This window comes from Rhinolophus sinicus, chromosome X (assembly GCF_036562045.2).
Source record: "Rhinolophus sinicus isolate RSC01 chromosome X, ASM3656204v1, whole genome shotgun sequence".
NCBI lineage: Eukaryota > Metazoa > Chordata > Mammalia > Chiroptera > Rhinolophidae > Rhinolophus > Rhinolophus sinicus.
Genome location: NC_133768.1, coordinates 39662178 through 39678590, shown reverse-complemented (window position 1 = coordinate 39678590; position 16413 = coordinate 39662178). Strand labels below are relative to the sequence as shown.

Genomic DNA, 16413 nt, shown 5'->3' with positions numbered 1-16413 from the left:
GCACTTAGTAAGAACCACCCAGACCTTGAGACCCTTGTCCTATCTAACATTTTCATGTGGATTCTTGCCCTTTTTTGTTCTAAAGCATCTCTCAAATGAATCATCTTGTCCATGGCAAATGTTTTCCAAAGTGGTCACTTCAATTCCAAAATTTCCCTGATGAAATTATACCAGTTAGAGAGATAAACATATGAGGTCTGAAAATTAAGTTCAAGAACTTGTTGCAACAATGTTGCTAACCTTTTTTTATATCAGAGGGATTATTCATTATGAATTTGTACAAACTGGATGAACAGTTAACCAAGTTTACTATTTGAAAGTGCTGAAAAGCCTGCATGAAAAAGTTGACAATCTGAACCTTTTACCAACAATTCATGGCTATCTCATCACCATAATGCACCAGCTCACACGGCACTGTCTGTAAGGGAGTTTTTAGCCAGTAATCAAATAACTGTATTGGAACACCCTCCCTACTCACCTGATCTGGCCCCCAATGACTTCTTTCTTTACCCAGAAATAAAGAAAATACTGAAAGGAAGACATTTTGATGACATTCAGGACATCAAGGATAATACGACTACAGCTCTGATGGCCATTCCAGAAAAAGAGATCCAAAATTGCTTTGAAGGGTGGACTAGGCACTGGTGTGGGTGCATAGCTTCCCAAGGGGAGTACTTCGAAGGTGACCATAGTGATATTCAGCAATGAGGTATGGAGCACTTTTTCTAGGATGAATTCACAAACTTAATTGTCACACCTCATATGTGCTGCCATTACAGTGAGAAAACATGAAGGGAGCGGGTACTTGGCCTGGAAGAGGCACAGTTTTAAACAGAGGATCCCGTGAGAACTACAGTGTCCTCTAAGGGTGCTGCTTGTGTAACTTTGTCTTCAGATTTTGTCCAAAGGCTAATTGTCACTGACTGTAGGCCAGAAATAAAAAAACCTCCTGATTCTGGGCAGATGAAATGAAACAGCAATTCTCAGGGACACAGAAACAAGATTGAGGAAGAAATTCACATATGTTTTTTTTCCAATGTTATTATGGCAAAATACACATAACGTAAAATTTACCATCTTAACCATTTGTAAGTGTACAGTTCAGTGGTATTAAATACATTCATAATGTGGTTCGACTATCACCACCACCCAAAACTGTTACACCTTGTAAAACTAAAACTCAGTACTCATTAAACAATTGAGACAGGTTAGCTAGCATGTCGTTGGGTAGACAGGGAGGTCCCTGATGGAATAAACAAAGACAGCCAAATCCTGAAACTCCAGGTTTTCAAATCACTTCTTCTCTCCAGGACAAAATGTAACAATGCGTTGAGGTTAATCATAAAATTCCTTTTGGCCTGACAAACAGAGCAGATCTGATAGATAAGAGTGGGTTACTTTGCTAATTCCTTTAGGATGGGCGAGCAGAACAAACCTGGTAGACGAATTTCATTAAAAGGTGCCAGCTCCCCTTCCCCAAACAGACAAGGGAAGGTATGAAAAAGTAAGAGCTTTTGCCTCAGTCATGGGGCACCCCCATTCGAGACCCCCTCCCTCTCGGGAGCTCTGACCCTTTGCTTTCAATAAACTATCCTCTTTGTAAAACTCTTTGCCTCTCCTGGGTCCGTGTTTCCATTCTTCAATCTCACGAGACAGGATCCCGGCACTCACTCACTCACAAGTGCCCTACATCATTTGGGGACTCACAGAGACATATTCTCCTTCACATTAACTCCCCATTCTCCCCTCCTCCCAGCCTCTGACACCCACCATTCTACTTTCTATCTCTATGAATTTGACTACTCTACATACCTCATATAAGTGGATTCATACAGTAGAGTTAACCCTTAAACAACATGGGGGTTAAGTGAGCTAACCCCCACACAGTCAAACATCTGCATGTAACTTTTGACTCCCCCCCAAACTTAACTACTAATAGCCTACTGTTGACCTGTAGCCTTACTGATAACATAAACAGTTGATTAACACATATTTTGTATGTTCCATGTATTATATACTGTATTCTTACAATAAATAGTCTGGAGAAAAGAAAGTGTTAGCAAAATCATAAGGAAAAATAGATTTATAGTACTGTACGTATTTATTGAAAAACATCTGTGTATAAGTGGACCCATTCAGTTCAAAGCCATGTTGTTCAAGGACCAACTGTATATGTCTTTTTGTAACTTGCTTATTTCATTTTGCATAACATCCTCAAGGTTCATCCATGATGTAGCATGTGTCAGAATTTCCTTCCTTTCAAAGCTGAATAGTATTTCATTATATGTATATATCACGTTTTGCTTGTTCATTCATCGGCTAATAGGCAACTTGGATCGCTTCTACATTTTAGCTATTGTGAAGAACGCTGCTATGAACACTGTCTCTTTGAGACCCTGCTTTCGCATAAGGTTTTCTAACGGTGGGCCATCGCATGTTTGTCCAAAGGATGTTGATCTGAGGAGAACATCTGAACTCCTCAGACCCCAGGGCCAGCTCAGAATAAATGAATCACCGCGATGCTCATTCTCTCCCCGTAGACTTTTCCTTTTGCTGCAAAATATCACTCAACTTTGTAACTAAATATAAGACTCATACTATACAAATGGACAGACCATAGGAGCAGGTGGTAGGAAGCTAGAAAACAATTTTACCAAGTAATAATACATATCTGATCAGATGATCAAATTCCCCGGGGAAACTTATTCCCAGGAAAACAAACAAAACAAATAAATCCAGTGCGGCAGGGCCTTAGTGCAATGTCTATATTTGGTTCACTGTGAACTTAACTCCCAGGCACACGCAGGGAGGAGACTCAATTAGCTGAAGACGCACAGGGTTTCAGAAATGTGCACTATTACTGAGTTGAAGGTCACAGTCCAGGGCAGTGAGGGCTTCAGCTGAATCTCAAGGAAACCTCCATTTGTGTTAATGCCTATCAGTTAAAGACCGTCAGGAACACAGCTGTAGTCAAACCACGTTGGTTGTGTTGTTGCAATGAGGGAGATCACACACCCTGGGAACCATTATTATTGGATTTGAGCTTATGTTAGGTGATTTTGTAGTTTTCAGTGTACAAGTCTTATTTTATTAAATTTATTTGTAAGCTTTTGTAAGTTTTTTATTCTTTTTGATGCTATTGCAAATGGAAAATTTTTTAAATTTAATATCTGCCAGATGACTAATTTTGTCTTCAGTTATGTCCATTCTATGTATTCAGCCCTGTGTTCATTGTTCTTTTCATAGCAGCCTCTTTTTTTAAAGACTTTATTTATTTAGAGCAGTTTTAGGTTCACAGAAAAATTGAGAGGAAGATACAGAGATTTCCCAATATCCCCTGCCACTAAACATGGCCTCCTCTTATTGTATGAGTGTAGTATCAATATTTAAGAAGTTTCCATGTTCCTTTGATTATCTTTCTTTCCTCTCATTTTTCCTGTTCTGTTTATTCTTTGTCCTTCTGTTTTGTGCCATTGTTTTTTCTTAAATTAATTCAATACTTTATACCTACCTATTGAGCACCTATTGTATTTCAGGCATGGGGATGCAATGGTGAAGAAATCAAAGACTTGGTTCCCATAAAATATGCACTGTAGTTGGGGAGACAGTCTATAAAGCAATACAGAGATAATATGATGAAGGCAAGTGATCAGTGATACAATGGAAGATAAAGCAGACTACAGAGACAGAGGACATGAAGCAGAGAGATCAGGGAAAGCCTCACTGAAGGAGTGAGGTCTAAACAAAGACCAGAATGAAACGAGGGAACAAGCTGCACACAAAGCTACCAGCAAGTGCAAAGACCCTAAAGTTGTGAAAATGCTTGGCATGTATGAAGAACAAGAAAGATACCAGTGTGGTGGGAGCAGAGTGAGTGAGGGAACAGTGGTCAGAAACGTGACAGGACCTAGATCGTACAAGGCCTTGTGGACCGTGGGCTTTATCTGGGACCATAGACTTTAGCTTTTATTCTAATGGGGGGAGGGATTCTGAGTAGATAAGGGACATTATTGGGTTACAATAGGACCCCTCTAGCTGCTATGAGGAAAAGAGAGTGTAAGAAGGCAAGGGAGGAAGCAGGGAGACGAATGAGGAGGTTACTGTGAGGGTCCAAATGACATGTGGTGCTGGCAGTGGAGAGCATGAGAAAGGGTTGGATTTGGGATCTATTTTGAAGGTGGAGCCGACACGATTTCCTCAGAGACTAGATATGGGGGCAAGAAGAGCGGAGTCAAGGATGCTTCATGGTTTTTCACCTGAAAAGCTGGGTGAATGATGGACCATTTATTGAGATGGTAGATCCCGAGGGAGAAGTCGCACGCACACATGTGTGTGTGTGTGTGTGTGTGTGTGTGTGTGTGTGGTGGAGGAGCAGGCCTTGGAGGCAGTCAATCAATAGTTTAATTTTGGGGAAGTTAACTGAAATGCCTATTAAACAGCCAAGGGGAAGTGTTGAGGAGGCAGTTGGATTTTGAATCTGGATAGGCCCAAACTAGAGATAGGAATTTGGGAGTAACAGTAAATAAACACTATGTAAAGAAATTAGAGAGACAGAGAGCTCTGGAGGATCTCACACTGGCAAGTGCTCCAGCCTGAAGCAACACACACCACTTCTGTCTTCTTTACTCCCCCCTTTCAGAATTGATTTAACTATTCGCAAACTTTTATTCTTCTACATAGGTATCTATTTATTTATGTATTGAGATATAATTCACATACCATAAACTTCACTATTTTGAAGTGTGCAGTTCAATGGTTTTTAGCATGTTCACTAACTTGTGCAACCATTAGCACTATCTAACCAGAACATTTTCATCACCTCAAAAAGAAACCCTCAGAGGGTAAGGGGGGTGGGGAGTGGGGGGTGGGAGATGAGGGTAAGGGGGATCTAATATATGGTGATGTAAGGAGAACTGACTCTGGGTGATGAACACACGATGGGATTTATAGATGATGTAATACAGAATTGTACACCTGAAATCTATGTAATTTTACTAACAATTGTCACCCCAATAAATTTAATAAAATAAAATTTAAAAAAAAAAGAAACCCTGTACCTATTAGCAGTCACTCCCCATTCCATTTCCTTCTCCCCCCAGCCCCTGGCAACCACTAATCAACTTTTTATCTCTAGGGATTTGCCTATTCCGTACATTTCACATAAATGGAATTTTGTAGTATGTGTTTTTTTATGTGCCTGGCTTCTTTCACTTAACATATTTTCAAGTTTCATCCATATTGCAGCATGTATCAGTACTTCATTTCTTTTTATAGATGAGTAATATTCCATTATACGAATATATGCCTCATTTTGTCTATCCATTCATCAGTTGATGGACATTTGGATTGTTTCTCCTATATGGCTATTATGAAAAATACTGCTTTTATAACATTCAAAAATAAGTTTTCATTCTTCATTTTTTTTAAAGAAACTGTTTTAGTCATCATTATGTTTAAGGTGGTATTTGATCACCATCACTTACTTTTTTTATTTTATTTTTTATTTATTTTTGACATTTTTAAAAATTAAATTTATTGGTGTGACATTGGTTAATAGCATTATATAAGTTTCAAGTGTACAGTTCTGTAATATATCGTCTGTATATTGCATGCGTGCTCACCACCCAAAGTCTGGTTCCTTCCATCACCATATATTTGACCCTCTTTATCTTTCCTCCACCTCCCCTTTCCCTCTGGTAACCATAGTACTGTTCTCTGCCATAACATACTTTTCTGTTGTAATTTCTGCAAACATTAAATAAAAGAATATTTTTTCCAGAATAAATAAATAAGTTTTATTGATTTTCCTTAAAACATTCATCTGGGATTTAAATTGAGATTTTATTGAAATTATATATTAATTTGGAGATCATTGAAATCTTTATAATAGGCGATTATCTCATCCAAGAGAGTGAAATGTCTCTTCATTTATTCAGATCTTCTTTTATACCTTTTAATGAAGTTTTAAAATTTTCTCTATAGAGGTCTTATTTATCCCATTTATACTAGTTTTCTATTGCAGTGTAACAATATTACCACAAACCGCTCAGCTTAAAACAACATACAACAACATTATCCTACAGTTTTTGCGGGTCAGGAATCAGGGTGTGGCTTAACTGGGTTCTCTGCTTAGGGGTCTCGCGAAGCTGAAATGAAGGTGTTGACTGGGGCTTCAGTCTCATCTGAGGCTTGACTGGGGAAGGATCAACTTCCAAGATCAAGTTTTGAGCAGAATTCAGTTTCTTGTGGTTGTAGGACTGATGGCTTCAATTTCATGCTGGCTGTGCCCTGCTGGCCACCCTGGACTTCTAACGGCCACTCTCTGTTCCTTGTCTCATGAGGTTCCCCAAAGTGGTCACTTGGTTCATCAAAGCCAGCAGAGGAATGGGAGTCTCTTCCCTTGAAATGACAAGATGGTTGTCTCAAACTCATTTTTAACATAATTACATACATGTAATCACATACATCTGGTCACCTTTGGTCATGCACGTACTCAAAGGGGGAAGATTACACAAGGATATGAACACCAGGACGCAAGGATCATGGGAGCTACCTTAAGCATGTGTCCATTGCACCATCCTTGGGTATATAATCTTCAGGTCCATAAGGAGATGCATATAAGGTTTTTCATTGTAAAGTTGTTTGTAATACTGAGGAGATGGAGGCAGTTAGAATCAATGGATTAGATATTCTCACAGCAACATAAATGTATCTTTCTTCACTTTTATGTCATGTTACCATACTTCATTTTAATTCCAAAATGAAAATATCTTTATTTTTTTATCTGATTATAACAGTAATACTTACACATTACAACGTGTTTTTTTTCAGACAACAGAGAAAAGTGTAAAGGAGAAAGTGACAAATCATTAGTTATCTACCCGCCCGTACATAACCACTAACATTTCCTTCCCAACATATTCTCCTCTGTGGATCCACAAATTTTACCAAAGTTTTGTTTCCTTTGATGTGTCATTTTAAGTGGCTTGAAATCCTTTCTGGAACAATATATGGGTAAAACCTATCTACGTATTTATGGAAAAACAAGTAGATACAGACAGTTAAATACAGACAGAAGGAGGGTGTGAGGACAGAGCCAGGAGTGCAGTTTCCAGACTCTCGGCCTCACATAGAAAGGTGCTGGCTCAGGTAGTAAAGGGCCATCAACTGTGATCGGATGGCCATCAGCTGTGGCTAGTTGGCCGTCAGCTGTAACCAGTGAGCCATTGGCCACCCATATAACTGCTGTGGCTACGCTAGCAGCGAATGATGGTGGCTGGCAAGCGTGGATTGCAGTTAGCAAGGGGTTGGTTGGTTGGTTGTTGGTTGGCAGAGAAGCGGCCAGTGGATTGTGGATGCTGCTTCCTGTGTCTCCAACCCAGCCGCCAGCGAGAATATAGTGGCATGACTCCGGTATCTATGGCTCCGTGGGTGTTCCTTTTAGGCCTCACCATATCCTGTGTGCTTATGTGGGGAGCGGGACTAGAGACCCCACATGACACCCTGCATGACAGAGGGTTGTAGAGCTAAAGGGAGAAAAAGAATCAGAGGCAGAGAGAGACAGATGGGAGAGGAAGACAGAGAGTTATGGGCACAGAAGGACAGAAAGAGAAACACAGAGAGCCATGGAGCGATGAAGATACTAGCAAAGAGACAAGGACAGAACGGAAAGGAGCATTTATTGAGCTACTACTGAATGTCATTCTTATTAAACCTTCAAAGTCACTCTGAGGGGCAGTTACTAGTAACCCCTTTATGCAGGTGAGGGGCTGAGTCTTAAAATGGTGAACTGACCTGTTCATGGTCACATCACCAGGATAGAACCCATGGCTCTGTAAAGTGCCTGGTCCATAATAGGCGATCCATAACTGTTTATCCAACGAACAAGGTCATATATCTCTTCTTCAAGGAGGGAGAGGTGGGGACCAGACCCCCATTCCACTCCATTGAGTTAATTTTTCCTCTCTGCTAAGGTGACAGCAAGGACTGTTGCCCTGGCAACTGCCGTGGCAACTGCCATCAGTCTCCAGCTCTCCACCTTGCCCCTTGGGCATCTCCATGGCAACCGGCGGGATGGAGGGGCTGCGGAAGCTCCCAGGCTGCGCCTGCGTCAAGTGGCGCGAGTGGGTGGCAGGAGAGGGCAGGCCGGCGTGCGCAGCCGCAGAGCACCGCAGCCTGGCCCGCTAGCCCCAGCGCTGCGCATTTGCCAGCCAGTCCGCCCGTCCGGAGCCCGGCTCGCTGGGGCAGCATGGCGGGGTCGCCGCTGCTCGGCGGGCCGCGGGCCGGGGGCGTCGGCCTTCTGGTGCTGCTGTTGTTGGGTATACTTCGGTCACCTCCTGCGCTCTGCGCACGGCCCGTAAAGGTGCGATCCGGGTAGGGCACGGGGTGGGGGGCGGGGGGAGGATGCTACCTCACCCTCCCCGACCCCAGCTGCCGGGACATGGGGAGACTTAGGCCAACGTGGCCCGGGATCCAACTGCCAGTCCGTGCCCAGGCCACGCCGGTGATCGCGGGGCCGGGCTGGGTCTCTGGGTGTGCGGGTGGCGGTGTCCTGGGCTTTGCCAGCAGCCGCGCCCTGCCCATCCCTCCCTGCCCGGCACCGGTGGCGCTGTCCATGGGACTAGTGCGTATTAAGGAAGGGGGTGCGCGCATCTTCGTCTGTGCGCGCGTGATGTGATGACACGGAGGTGAGGGTGTGGTGACCTTGTGTGTGTCCTTTGATGTGAGCGCTTAAGAGAGTCCATACAGAGGTGACGTTGTGGCTCCAGCTGGGCAGTGTGTGTGTGATGCTGGGGGTGCTTCTGGGTGTCTTTTCTCAGTGACACCGTGTGTATATTTGTGAATCCTATGGTGATGGCGTGACCTATGGGCGTGTCTGTGTGTGTGTGTGTGTGTGTGTGTGTGTGTGTGTGTGTGATTTCGTTTGTGTTCTGGAGGGAGTGGTCTTTGAATCCCCGGGTGCACATCCCATTTTGGTTCTGTTGCACTGAGTGACTACTAGGATTTTGTATGTGTGTTCATGAGGCTGTTTCTTACTGTTCCTTTGTAGAGCTGTGTCATTGTGGGGAGAGAAGCCATGATGTCTGTATTGCATTGTGTCTTTAAGGGTGCTGCGTGACCTTGCATCGGGGTAGCTTGGCGATTGTAACTGCATGAGCAGCCATTTGTGTGAATTTGTACAGTTCCTTGCATGTGGATGTGGCAGGGTTGGGTTGTATATGTGACATCTCAAGGCCTGTCAGCCCATGGCAGTGTGAGTGAGGCTGTGATTGCTAGTGAGTGTGTGATTCCCTGGGGGTGGTGGATGCCAAGGTCACTTGGAGCATACCCTCCTCTAACTCTTCAGAGCTGGGGAATTTTAAAAATTATTAAATATTTTATATACATGACATAATATATTTAACATATATGTGCAATGTAAGGAATTATGATAAAATAACCCCTGTGTGTGCCTACCACTCAGTTTAAGAAGTAGAGCACGACAAATCGAAGCCCCTGGGTACCCCTCCCCACAGAAGCCACTCTCCTCCATGATCATTATCCTGTATTTTCTGTTCATTAATCCCTTGTTTTTGTTTGTAACTTACAACATATACAATAAATAATATTTTGTTTAGTTTTTCCTCCTAGAAATGCAAGCATACTGGGTGCCTGGCCTCTGGTCGACACTAGGGGTCACTAGGAAGTCATCAGGTGTCGGTCTCAGGCAGCCTGCAGTACAACTCCCCAACCTCTTTTTTCCCCATCTCTACATTGATTGTGAGATTCCTCCACACTGAATGAGGTGTGGCTATCAGTCATTTTTTAATGCTGCATAGTATTTTATCCTATGAGTATATCATGGTTTATGATGCAGTCTCAATATATTAGTAGACAGTTGGGTTGTTTCCAGGCTTTTCTTTCTTTTTTTCTCCCTCCACTTTGATACCATGACAAACAGTGCTACTGTAGTTTTTCATGAATTTGTGTTCAGTAGTACCTTATATGTAAAAAAGCTTCCCTGGGGTGTAACATCCCAGGAGCAGATTGTAGATCTGCATCTTTTTAGACATTGTCAAATTGTTCTTCAAAGTTATTTTGGCAATTGACTTCTTACCAGCAACGTATGAGTGTTTCCATTTTTTCCACATCCTTTTCAACGTTGGACATTATTGGACTTTTTGATTTTGCCAATCTTTTGGACTATTTTGCATAGTACCTCACTGGCATTTTAATTTTCATTTCCCTGATTACTAATGAGGTTCACTATTTTTCATGTTTAGTAACTGCTTTTGTCTCCTTTTTGTGAAATACTTGATCACGAATTTTGCCTGTTTTTTATTGGTTTTTAGACATTCTTTGAATATTGGATACTAAACCTTTATTGACTATTGGTATTGCAAGTATTTTCTCCCACTCTGGTTTACTTTGCACTCTTTTTATGGTCTCTTTGGATAAAAAGAAATTCTTAATGTAGTCAAATGTATTTGTCTTTTCCATTTTCTCAAATTTGGATCACTTGTTCCTGCATGATTTATTGAAGGAGTTCGTCCTGTCCCTACTACTCTGCAGTGCCACCTGTCATGTAGCAAGTGTCAACATGTGTGGATCTGTTTCTAAGTTTTGTTCAATCCTATTATTTCCTGTGCAGTATCTAACTTCTGTTTAAATTGCCTGTTTAATTTTTAATTTGCTTTAAAATATATTTCCAGGTGTTCTAGGTGTTTTGTTTTTCTTTTAAAAAGATTTTTATTAAAATATAGTTAACACACAACATTATATCAGTTTCAGGTGTACACCAGAGTTATTCAACACTTATAGACCTAAAGCAGTGATCACCATGATAAGTCTAGTAACCTAGAAGTTCTAGGTGTTTCTTTTTTCAAATCTTCATTCATCATCAATTTTATGGTCTCTCATTCCTTGTTCATACTTTCAACACCCTCATTTGTTTATTTAAACTAACGTAAATTGTTTCAAAACTGTCTGAACTACAAATTAGTCATTGTGTAATTTATTCTACAGGTAGACTTGCACACGTGCCAAATGATATATAAATGTTATTCATTATTTGTAAGAATAGCAAAAGATTTGTAAGAATAGCAAAAAACACCCTAAATATTCATCAATTAAAGACTGGTTAAATAAACTATTGTACATTTACACAAAAGGCATTCCATGCATAAGAAAGGAGAGGGAGAGGGAGAGGGAGAGGGAGGGGAGAGGGGAGAGGGAGGGAGAGGGGAGAGGGAGAGGGAGAGGGGAGAGGGAGAGGGGAGAGGGAGAGGGGAGAGGGGAGAGGGGAGAGGGGAGAGGAGAGAGGAGAGAGGTTAATGAACTGATGTAGATATAGATTCCAAAAAACAAGGTGCCGAAAGGTCTGCTACCTTTTGGGTAAAACAAGTGGAACCTAAAATGCAAATATAGGTTCCTGTTGTCCACAACATTAATGTAAAAAAAACTATAGCTGTCATATCTACCATTGTTACTACTATAAAGAAACCTGGTCTCAGGCAAACAGCCCTAGGGCAAGTTCTGAGTCATTAGGAGGAAATCGGTGAGTGTGTGTGTGTCTGTAGGGGGAGTGCATCTCTCCGGGTCTTTTGTGGTTTTAAGTGTCGTCTGGAGATATTTGGGTGCTTTCAGTGGCTTTAGGGGTGTGGTGCCTTTGAAGGGCACAATTTGAAGGGCCATGGTGCCTTTGGTGTTATCTGGGGATGTTTGAAGTTCACGGAGACCCCCAAATTGGGGGTCCCTGGCCCGACGTACGTTGACAACCCCCCCATCTTTACCCCCACTTCGTCTTCCCGCAGGAGCCCCGCGGCCTGGGTGCAGCCTCGCCGCCCTTGGGCGAGGCTGGTGCTCCCCGCCGCTTCCGGAGGGCAGTGCCCAGGGGTGAGACGGCGGGGGCCGTGCAGGAGCTGGCGCGGGCGCTGGCGCACCTGCTGGAGGCCGAACGGCAGGAGCGGGCGCGGGCCGAGGCGCAAGAGGCCGAGGATCAGCAGGCGCGGGTCCTGGCGCAGCTGCTGCGTGTCTGGGGCGCTCCCCGCACCACCGATCCAGCCCCGGGCCTGGAGGACGATCCTGATGCGCCCGCCGCGCAGCTGGCCCGTGCTCTGCTCCGCTCCCGCCTGGACCCTGCCACGCTCGCAGCCCAGTTGGTCCCCGCCCCTGCCCCCGCCGCTGCGCTCCGACCCCGGCCCCCAATCTACGAGGACGGCCCCGCGGGCCCAGAGGCCGAGGACGCCGGCGACGACACACCCGACGTGGACCCCGAGCTGCTGAGGTAGCCGGCACGGGGTGGGCGGGAAGCAGGCGCCAGAATCCTGGGGTGGAGGTGCGAATATCTGGGTCCTGGGACTCTAAGAGGGAGTGTGGGGGCAGAGGTGCTTGGCTAGGGGGTCTGGGGGACTGCACTCTCGGGCCCGTGGATGAGGGACTCCAACGCCCAGTTTCGGGAGAGGGGAGGAGAAGGCGGGAAGCTGTAGTTTTTGGGGTGGGAGGCGGGGACTTTGTCTCAGGAAAGCAGAGGGCTGGGGATGCTGGGGTGGAGAAGAGACTGGAGGCGGTGGGTCCCCAGGCAGTATGGGGTTGCAGGGCCGTCAGGGTCCTAGGGCCCGGGCGTTGACACGCCAACACGTCCTCACTGCATCCGCTCTGCTCCCCTACAGGTACTTGTTGGGGCGGATCCTTGCAGGAAACGGGGACCCCGAGGCTGTGGTTGCCCCGCGCCGCCTCCGCCGCGCGGCCGACCAGGATCTGGGCCCTGAGGTGCCCCCTGAGGGCGTGCTGGGAGCCCTGCTGCGCGTGAAGCGCCTGGAGACCCCTGCGCCCCCGGCGCGCCGCCTCTTGCCGCCCTGAGCACCGCGTGAGTCCTGCGCGCCCTCGGGCCCAGGGCCGCTCCTGCCCGGACACCCCGACTGCTCCCCGCCGGCACGGTCCCCGCCAGCCGCAGTTCCTGCCCTCGAACCCCAAGATCCCCACAATAAATACGATCTGAAGCAGCTATGTGCTTGTTTGTGAGTGGCAGTTTCTAGGGGGCTGGAGGACTAGGTGGTGATGGCCCTTAGACCAGGAAGAGCGGCCCCTTACCTCGGTCCGGCACTTTAGAGACACCCCCTTAGTGCCGCAGGGGCAGTGCCTACCCAGTGACCCACTTGGATATGGGGAGCCCAGAAGGCTTTGGGGCCACTTTCAGGGCCAGCAGCAGCGTCTTCCAGGGTCCATCCTCCTGTTGTGAGGCGGAGGAGAGCCTGAGCTATGTTAGCTGGCATGTCCCCGAGCACCTGAGCTCCTCCTGTGAGGAGGGGCCACCGGAGGAAGGGAAAGGAGTGCGCTGCAAGTCAGGGCTCAGCCCTTCCAACGCACTGGCATCCTGGCATGAAACTCTGAGAAGTACCAACAATTCGAACCTCGGCCTCCAGGTCGTTAAGCAAGTGTTATTTGTTAAGGTAGGAAGCTAGAATGTATGCTGTTTACATTTGTTAGCTTGATTTGTAATATTTAAATATTTAGTTATATAGTATAGAGGCCACTGTATCTGTATTCTTGCCCACCCCGGAAGGTATCGGGAGTTGGCCTGTTGGTAGCCGGTTTCTGGTTATGGCCTTTGCACTGGTTAATCCCGCTGCCCCTGGTCATCTGCAAGGTTTTGCTCAAATGTCACTCCCCCAATAAGGCTTTCATCGACCTACCTGTTACACTTTATCCCATCACCTGCCTTTAATATATAACTTTATGTCCTATGTACTGGGGCAGGGATTTTTTTTAAATGTCTTGCTTGCCTCAACATCCTTTGCACCCAAAGCAGGGCCTGGCACACAGCAGGCTCCCTCACATTTCTTGAATGAAAGGATCCTCACAATTCAAGTAACATTCTCCCCAGTTTCACTCCCACCCACATAACACTTAGCGTGGAGGCAGCTTTGAAACCTGAGAACACCATTTATTCAATTTTGCACAGAATCTCTCAACTTGCCAGAATGTAACCAACACTAGTATGCTGCACATTATCAAAAAGCCCATCACCAAACAAAAACCTCCCCAGAAGAGGGGTCCATCTATCTCTAGTACACCCAGTGTCCCACATAGCTAGTAGCTCAGGGGTCTCATTCCAAGGCACCACCACCCAGGCCTGGGGGAGGGTCCGCCTTTCTTGACAAAGACTTTCAGGCCACGGCACAGCCACCATGGCACATGGTCTTCCGGTGCCGGCCCTTCTGCCCACTGGATTTTGCCTCAGCCTCCTTTGCCATGGCATCCTGGGCCCTTTGGATTTCATGGATGAGCAGGGTAAAGGCCTCTTCTACACCTTGCCGTGTCTTCGCTGAGGTCTCCACGAAGGGGGCCCCCCAGCTCTTCGCGAGGTCTATTGCAGCAGCATGAATATCTCCGACGCCAGCCACCAGGTCGCACTTGTTGCCCACAAGGACGAGGGGCCGGGTGTAGTGAGGGCCCCAGGTAGCCCGCATTTGCTGCAGCTGCGTCAGAGAGGAGGGGTCGTCGAGGGCGAAGACACACAGCACACCATCCCCAACAGCCAAGCACTGGTCACGCAGGGCCTTATGGGCAGCCTGCCCTGCCGTGTCCAGCACGTTCAGAACACAGCCCCCCTCGCCCAGGGTCACCTCCTTCCAGTAGGAATCCTGGATCGTGGGGTCATGGTCTTCCACGAAGCAATCATGGTTCAGCTGGATGGTCAGCGCACTCTTGCCCACGCCACTGGCACCCACCACCACTGCCTTGTACTCCGGCAGCTGCTTGCCAACACCCTTAGAGGGTTCCTGAGCCCTGTGGCTCTCCTCCTGGGTGCTGGGGCTCCACGTGCCCAGGCCCAGATCAAGCGTGTTAGGTTTTGTGGGTGGCGCCATGCCCAGGGAAGAGATGTGGACAGCAGGTCTTGCAACTAGGAAGAGAAGAAAGACAACAGCACGCGGGGAGGGGGGGGATTGGAAGCGTTAGGTTAGGAGAGGAGACCATTTGGGGGCAAGGGGGCAGCTAGTGTCATTGACTCAACATTTACTGAGTGTCCAGTGTGTACTAGTCACCTTCTAATATGCTATGTATATATGTCGTTTACTCTCTCTCTTTCCCGTCTATGACATAAACTCTGTGAAGGGAGGGATTTTTAAAACAGCTTTGAGATACAATTTATAGACCATAAAGTTAACCTAGTTAAAAGTGTACAATTCAATGAATTTTAGTATATTCACAGGTTGTGCAACCATCACCACAATCTAATTTTAGAACATTTTCACCACCCCAAAAAGAAACCCCTGCCTATTAGCAGTCCTGCCCCATTCCGGAGGGAAGGCAGGGATTTTGTTGGTTTTGATTTTGAATTTTGAACCACTGAACCCCAGCCCAGCACAATGCCTGTTGTACAGTATGTGATGAGCAATATTCTTGCCCCAGGGGAGTTTATGTTCTGAAAGATGATGACAACGAACCAAATAAAGAAACTGTGAAGTATGTTGGCCATTATATAGAATTCAGTCTTTATTACTTATTCAGCATACTGCTCCTGGGAACCTACCGTGTGGCAAGGTGGAGGAAAATAGAAAACAAACGCTAGCCCTCAAAAATGTGACAATCTAGTCAGGAAGACAGACACAGAGAGTTCAGCCACAGGTGATAAGTATACAAAGGGTGCTCGGTTAATGTAAGCATTTCCATTATAATTTTATTTCATTACTTTGAGGCTTCCTGCATGCCAGGCATTGTGATGGGTGCCAAGATGGGGGTGGGGAGTGACAAAATGAAGTCCCTGCCCTTGGGAGGATTAGATTCTAAAAGCGAGGAAGAGATAATAAACAAGATAAGCAAGTAAATTACCATGCAATTAGAAGAGGATGGGCACACAGCAGGCGCTCAATTAGTGTTAGCTATTAATAGCAAATAACCGTTAATTCATTCAATACACATCCTGGACTTAGTTCAGTGTGTGGCCTCAAGGAAATGCAGCATCTTAATGGCTGCTACCTGTCTCTCTGGAAACTCTGGAGCAATGGCAGTTTGGGGGTAGATGGGGGTTTCTGTTGAGTTTGGGACCTGGGGGTCAGCGTCCCAGACGGGGATCCAGCTGTGGGGTCCTCAGCCCAGAAAGATCCCTGAAAATAGTTCTTGGATGTGGTGGCACAGAAAGAAGGGGGCCGTGATGAGGAAAGAGGTAAACCGAGGACAGAATTCTGGGGCCCCCAAACATCGCGGACAGAGACAGGGAGAAGATGTAGCTGTGAGGACGACTGAGGAGGGGGCGAGGGCAGAAGCAGTGAGGCGGCCCCCGCGGTAGTCCCGGCTGGAGACGGCAGTGGTTGTGAAGAGGAGAGGTCGAATTCCGCTATTTTCTAAAGGTGGAATTAATCGGCAGGATTTGTTGAGAGATTAAGGGGCAGGGGAGGGGGTCAAAGATGACCCCTCAGTTTGGGGCCTGGG

The 16413-nt window shown here is 46.1% G+C and overlaps 2 protein-coding genes across 2 annotated transcripts; one reads left to right on the top strand and one right to left on the bottom strand.

Annotated features, from left to right (window-relative positions):
* Positions 1-8126: 8126 nt before the first annotated feature.
* Positions 8127-12987, top strand: PCSK1N (proprotein convertase subtilisin/kexin type 1 inhibitor). The gene is made up of 3 exons (XM_019714266.2): positions 8127-8362; positions 11793-12265; positions 12651-12987. Exons 1-3 carry the CDS (start codon positions 8249-8251, stop codon positions 12838-12840), a joined length of 777 nt encoding a protein of 258 aa, XP_019569825.2. The 5' UTR covers positions 8127-8248; the 3' UTR covers positions 12841-12987.
* A 1135-nt stretch (positions 12988-14122) lies between these two features.
* Positions 14123-14965, bottom strand: ERAS (ES cell expressed Ras). Its single transcript, XM_019714280.2, has one exon. The coding sequence runs from the start codon at positions 14847-14849 to the stop codon at positions 14148-14150; it is 702 nt and encodes a 233-aa protein (XP_019569839.2). The 5' UTR covers positions 14850-14965; the 3' UTR covers positions 14123-14147.
* Positions 14966-16413: the final 1448 nt, after the last annotated feature.

What these genes read in the sequence shown, in the direction of transcription:
- ERAS (XM_019714280.2), bottom strand. Translation starts at nt 14,849, where the DNA reads ATGGCGCCACCCACAAAACCTAACACGCTTGATCTGGGCCTGGGCACG.
- PCSK1N (XM_019714266.2), top strand. Translation starts at nt 8,249, where the DNA reads ATGGCGGGGTCGCCGCTGCTCGGCGGGCCGCGGGCCGGGGGCGTCGGC. An exon ending in TCTGCGCACGGCCCGTAAAG is followed by an intron (nt 8,363 to 11,792) that starts GTGCGATCCGGG and finishes GTCTTCCCGCAG; the next exon opens with GAGCCCCGCGGCCTGGGTGC. An exon ending in GTGGACCCCGAGCTGCTGAG is followed by an intron (nt 12,266 to 12,650) that starts GTAGCCGGCACG and finishes GCTCCCCTACAG; the next exon opens with GTACTTGTTGGGGCGGATCC.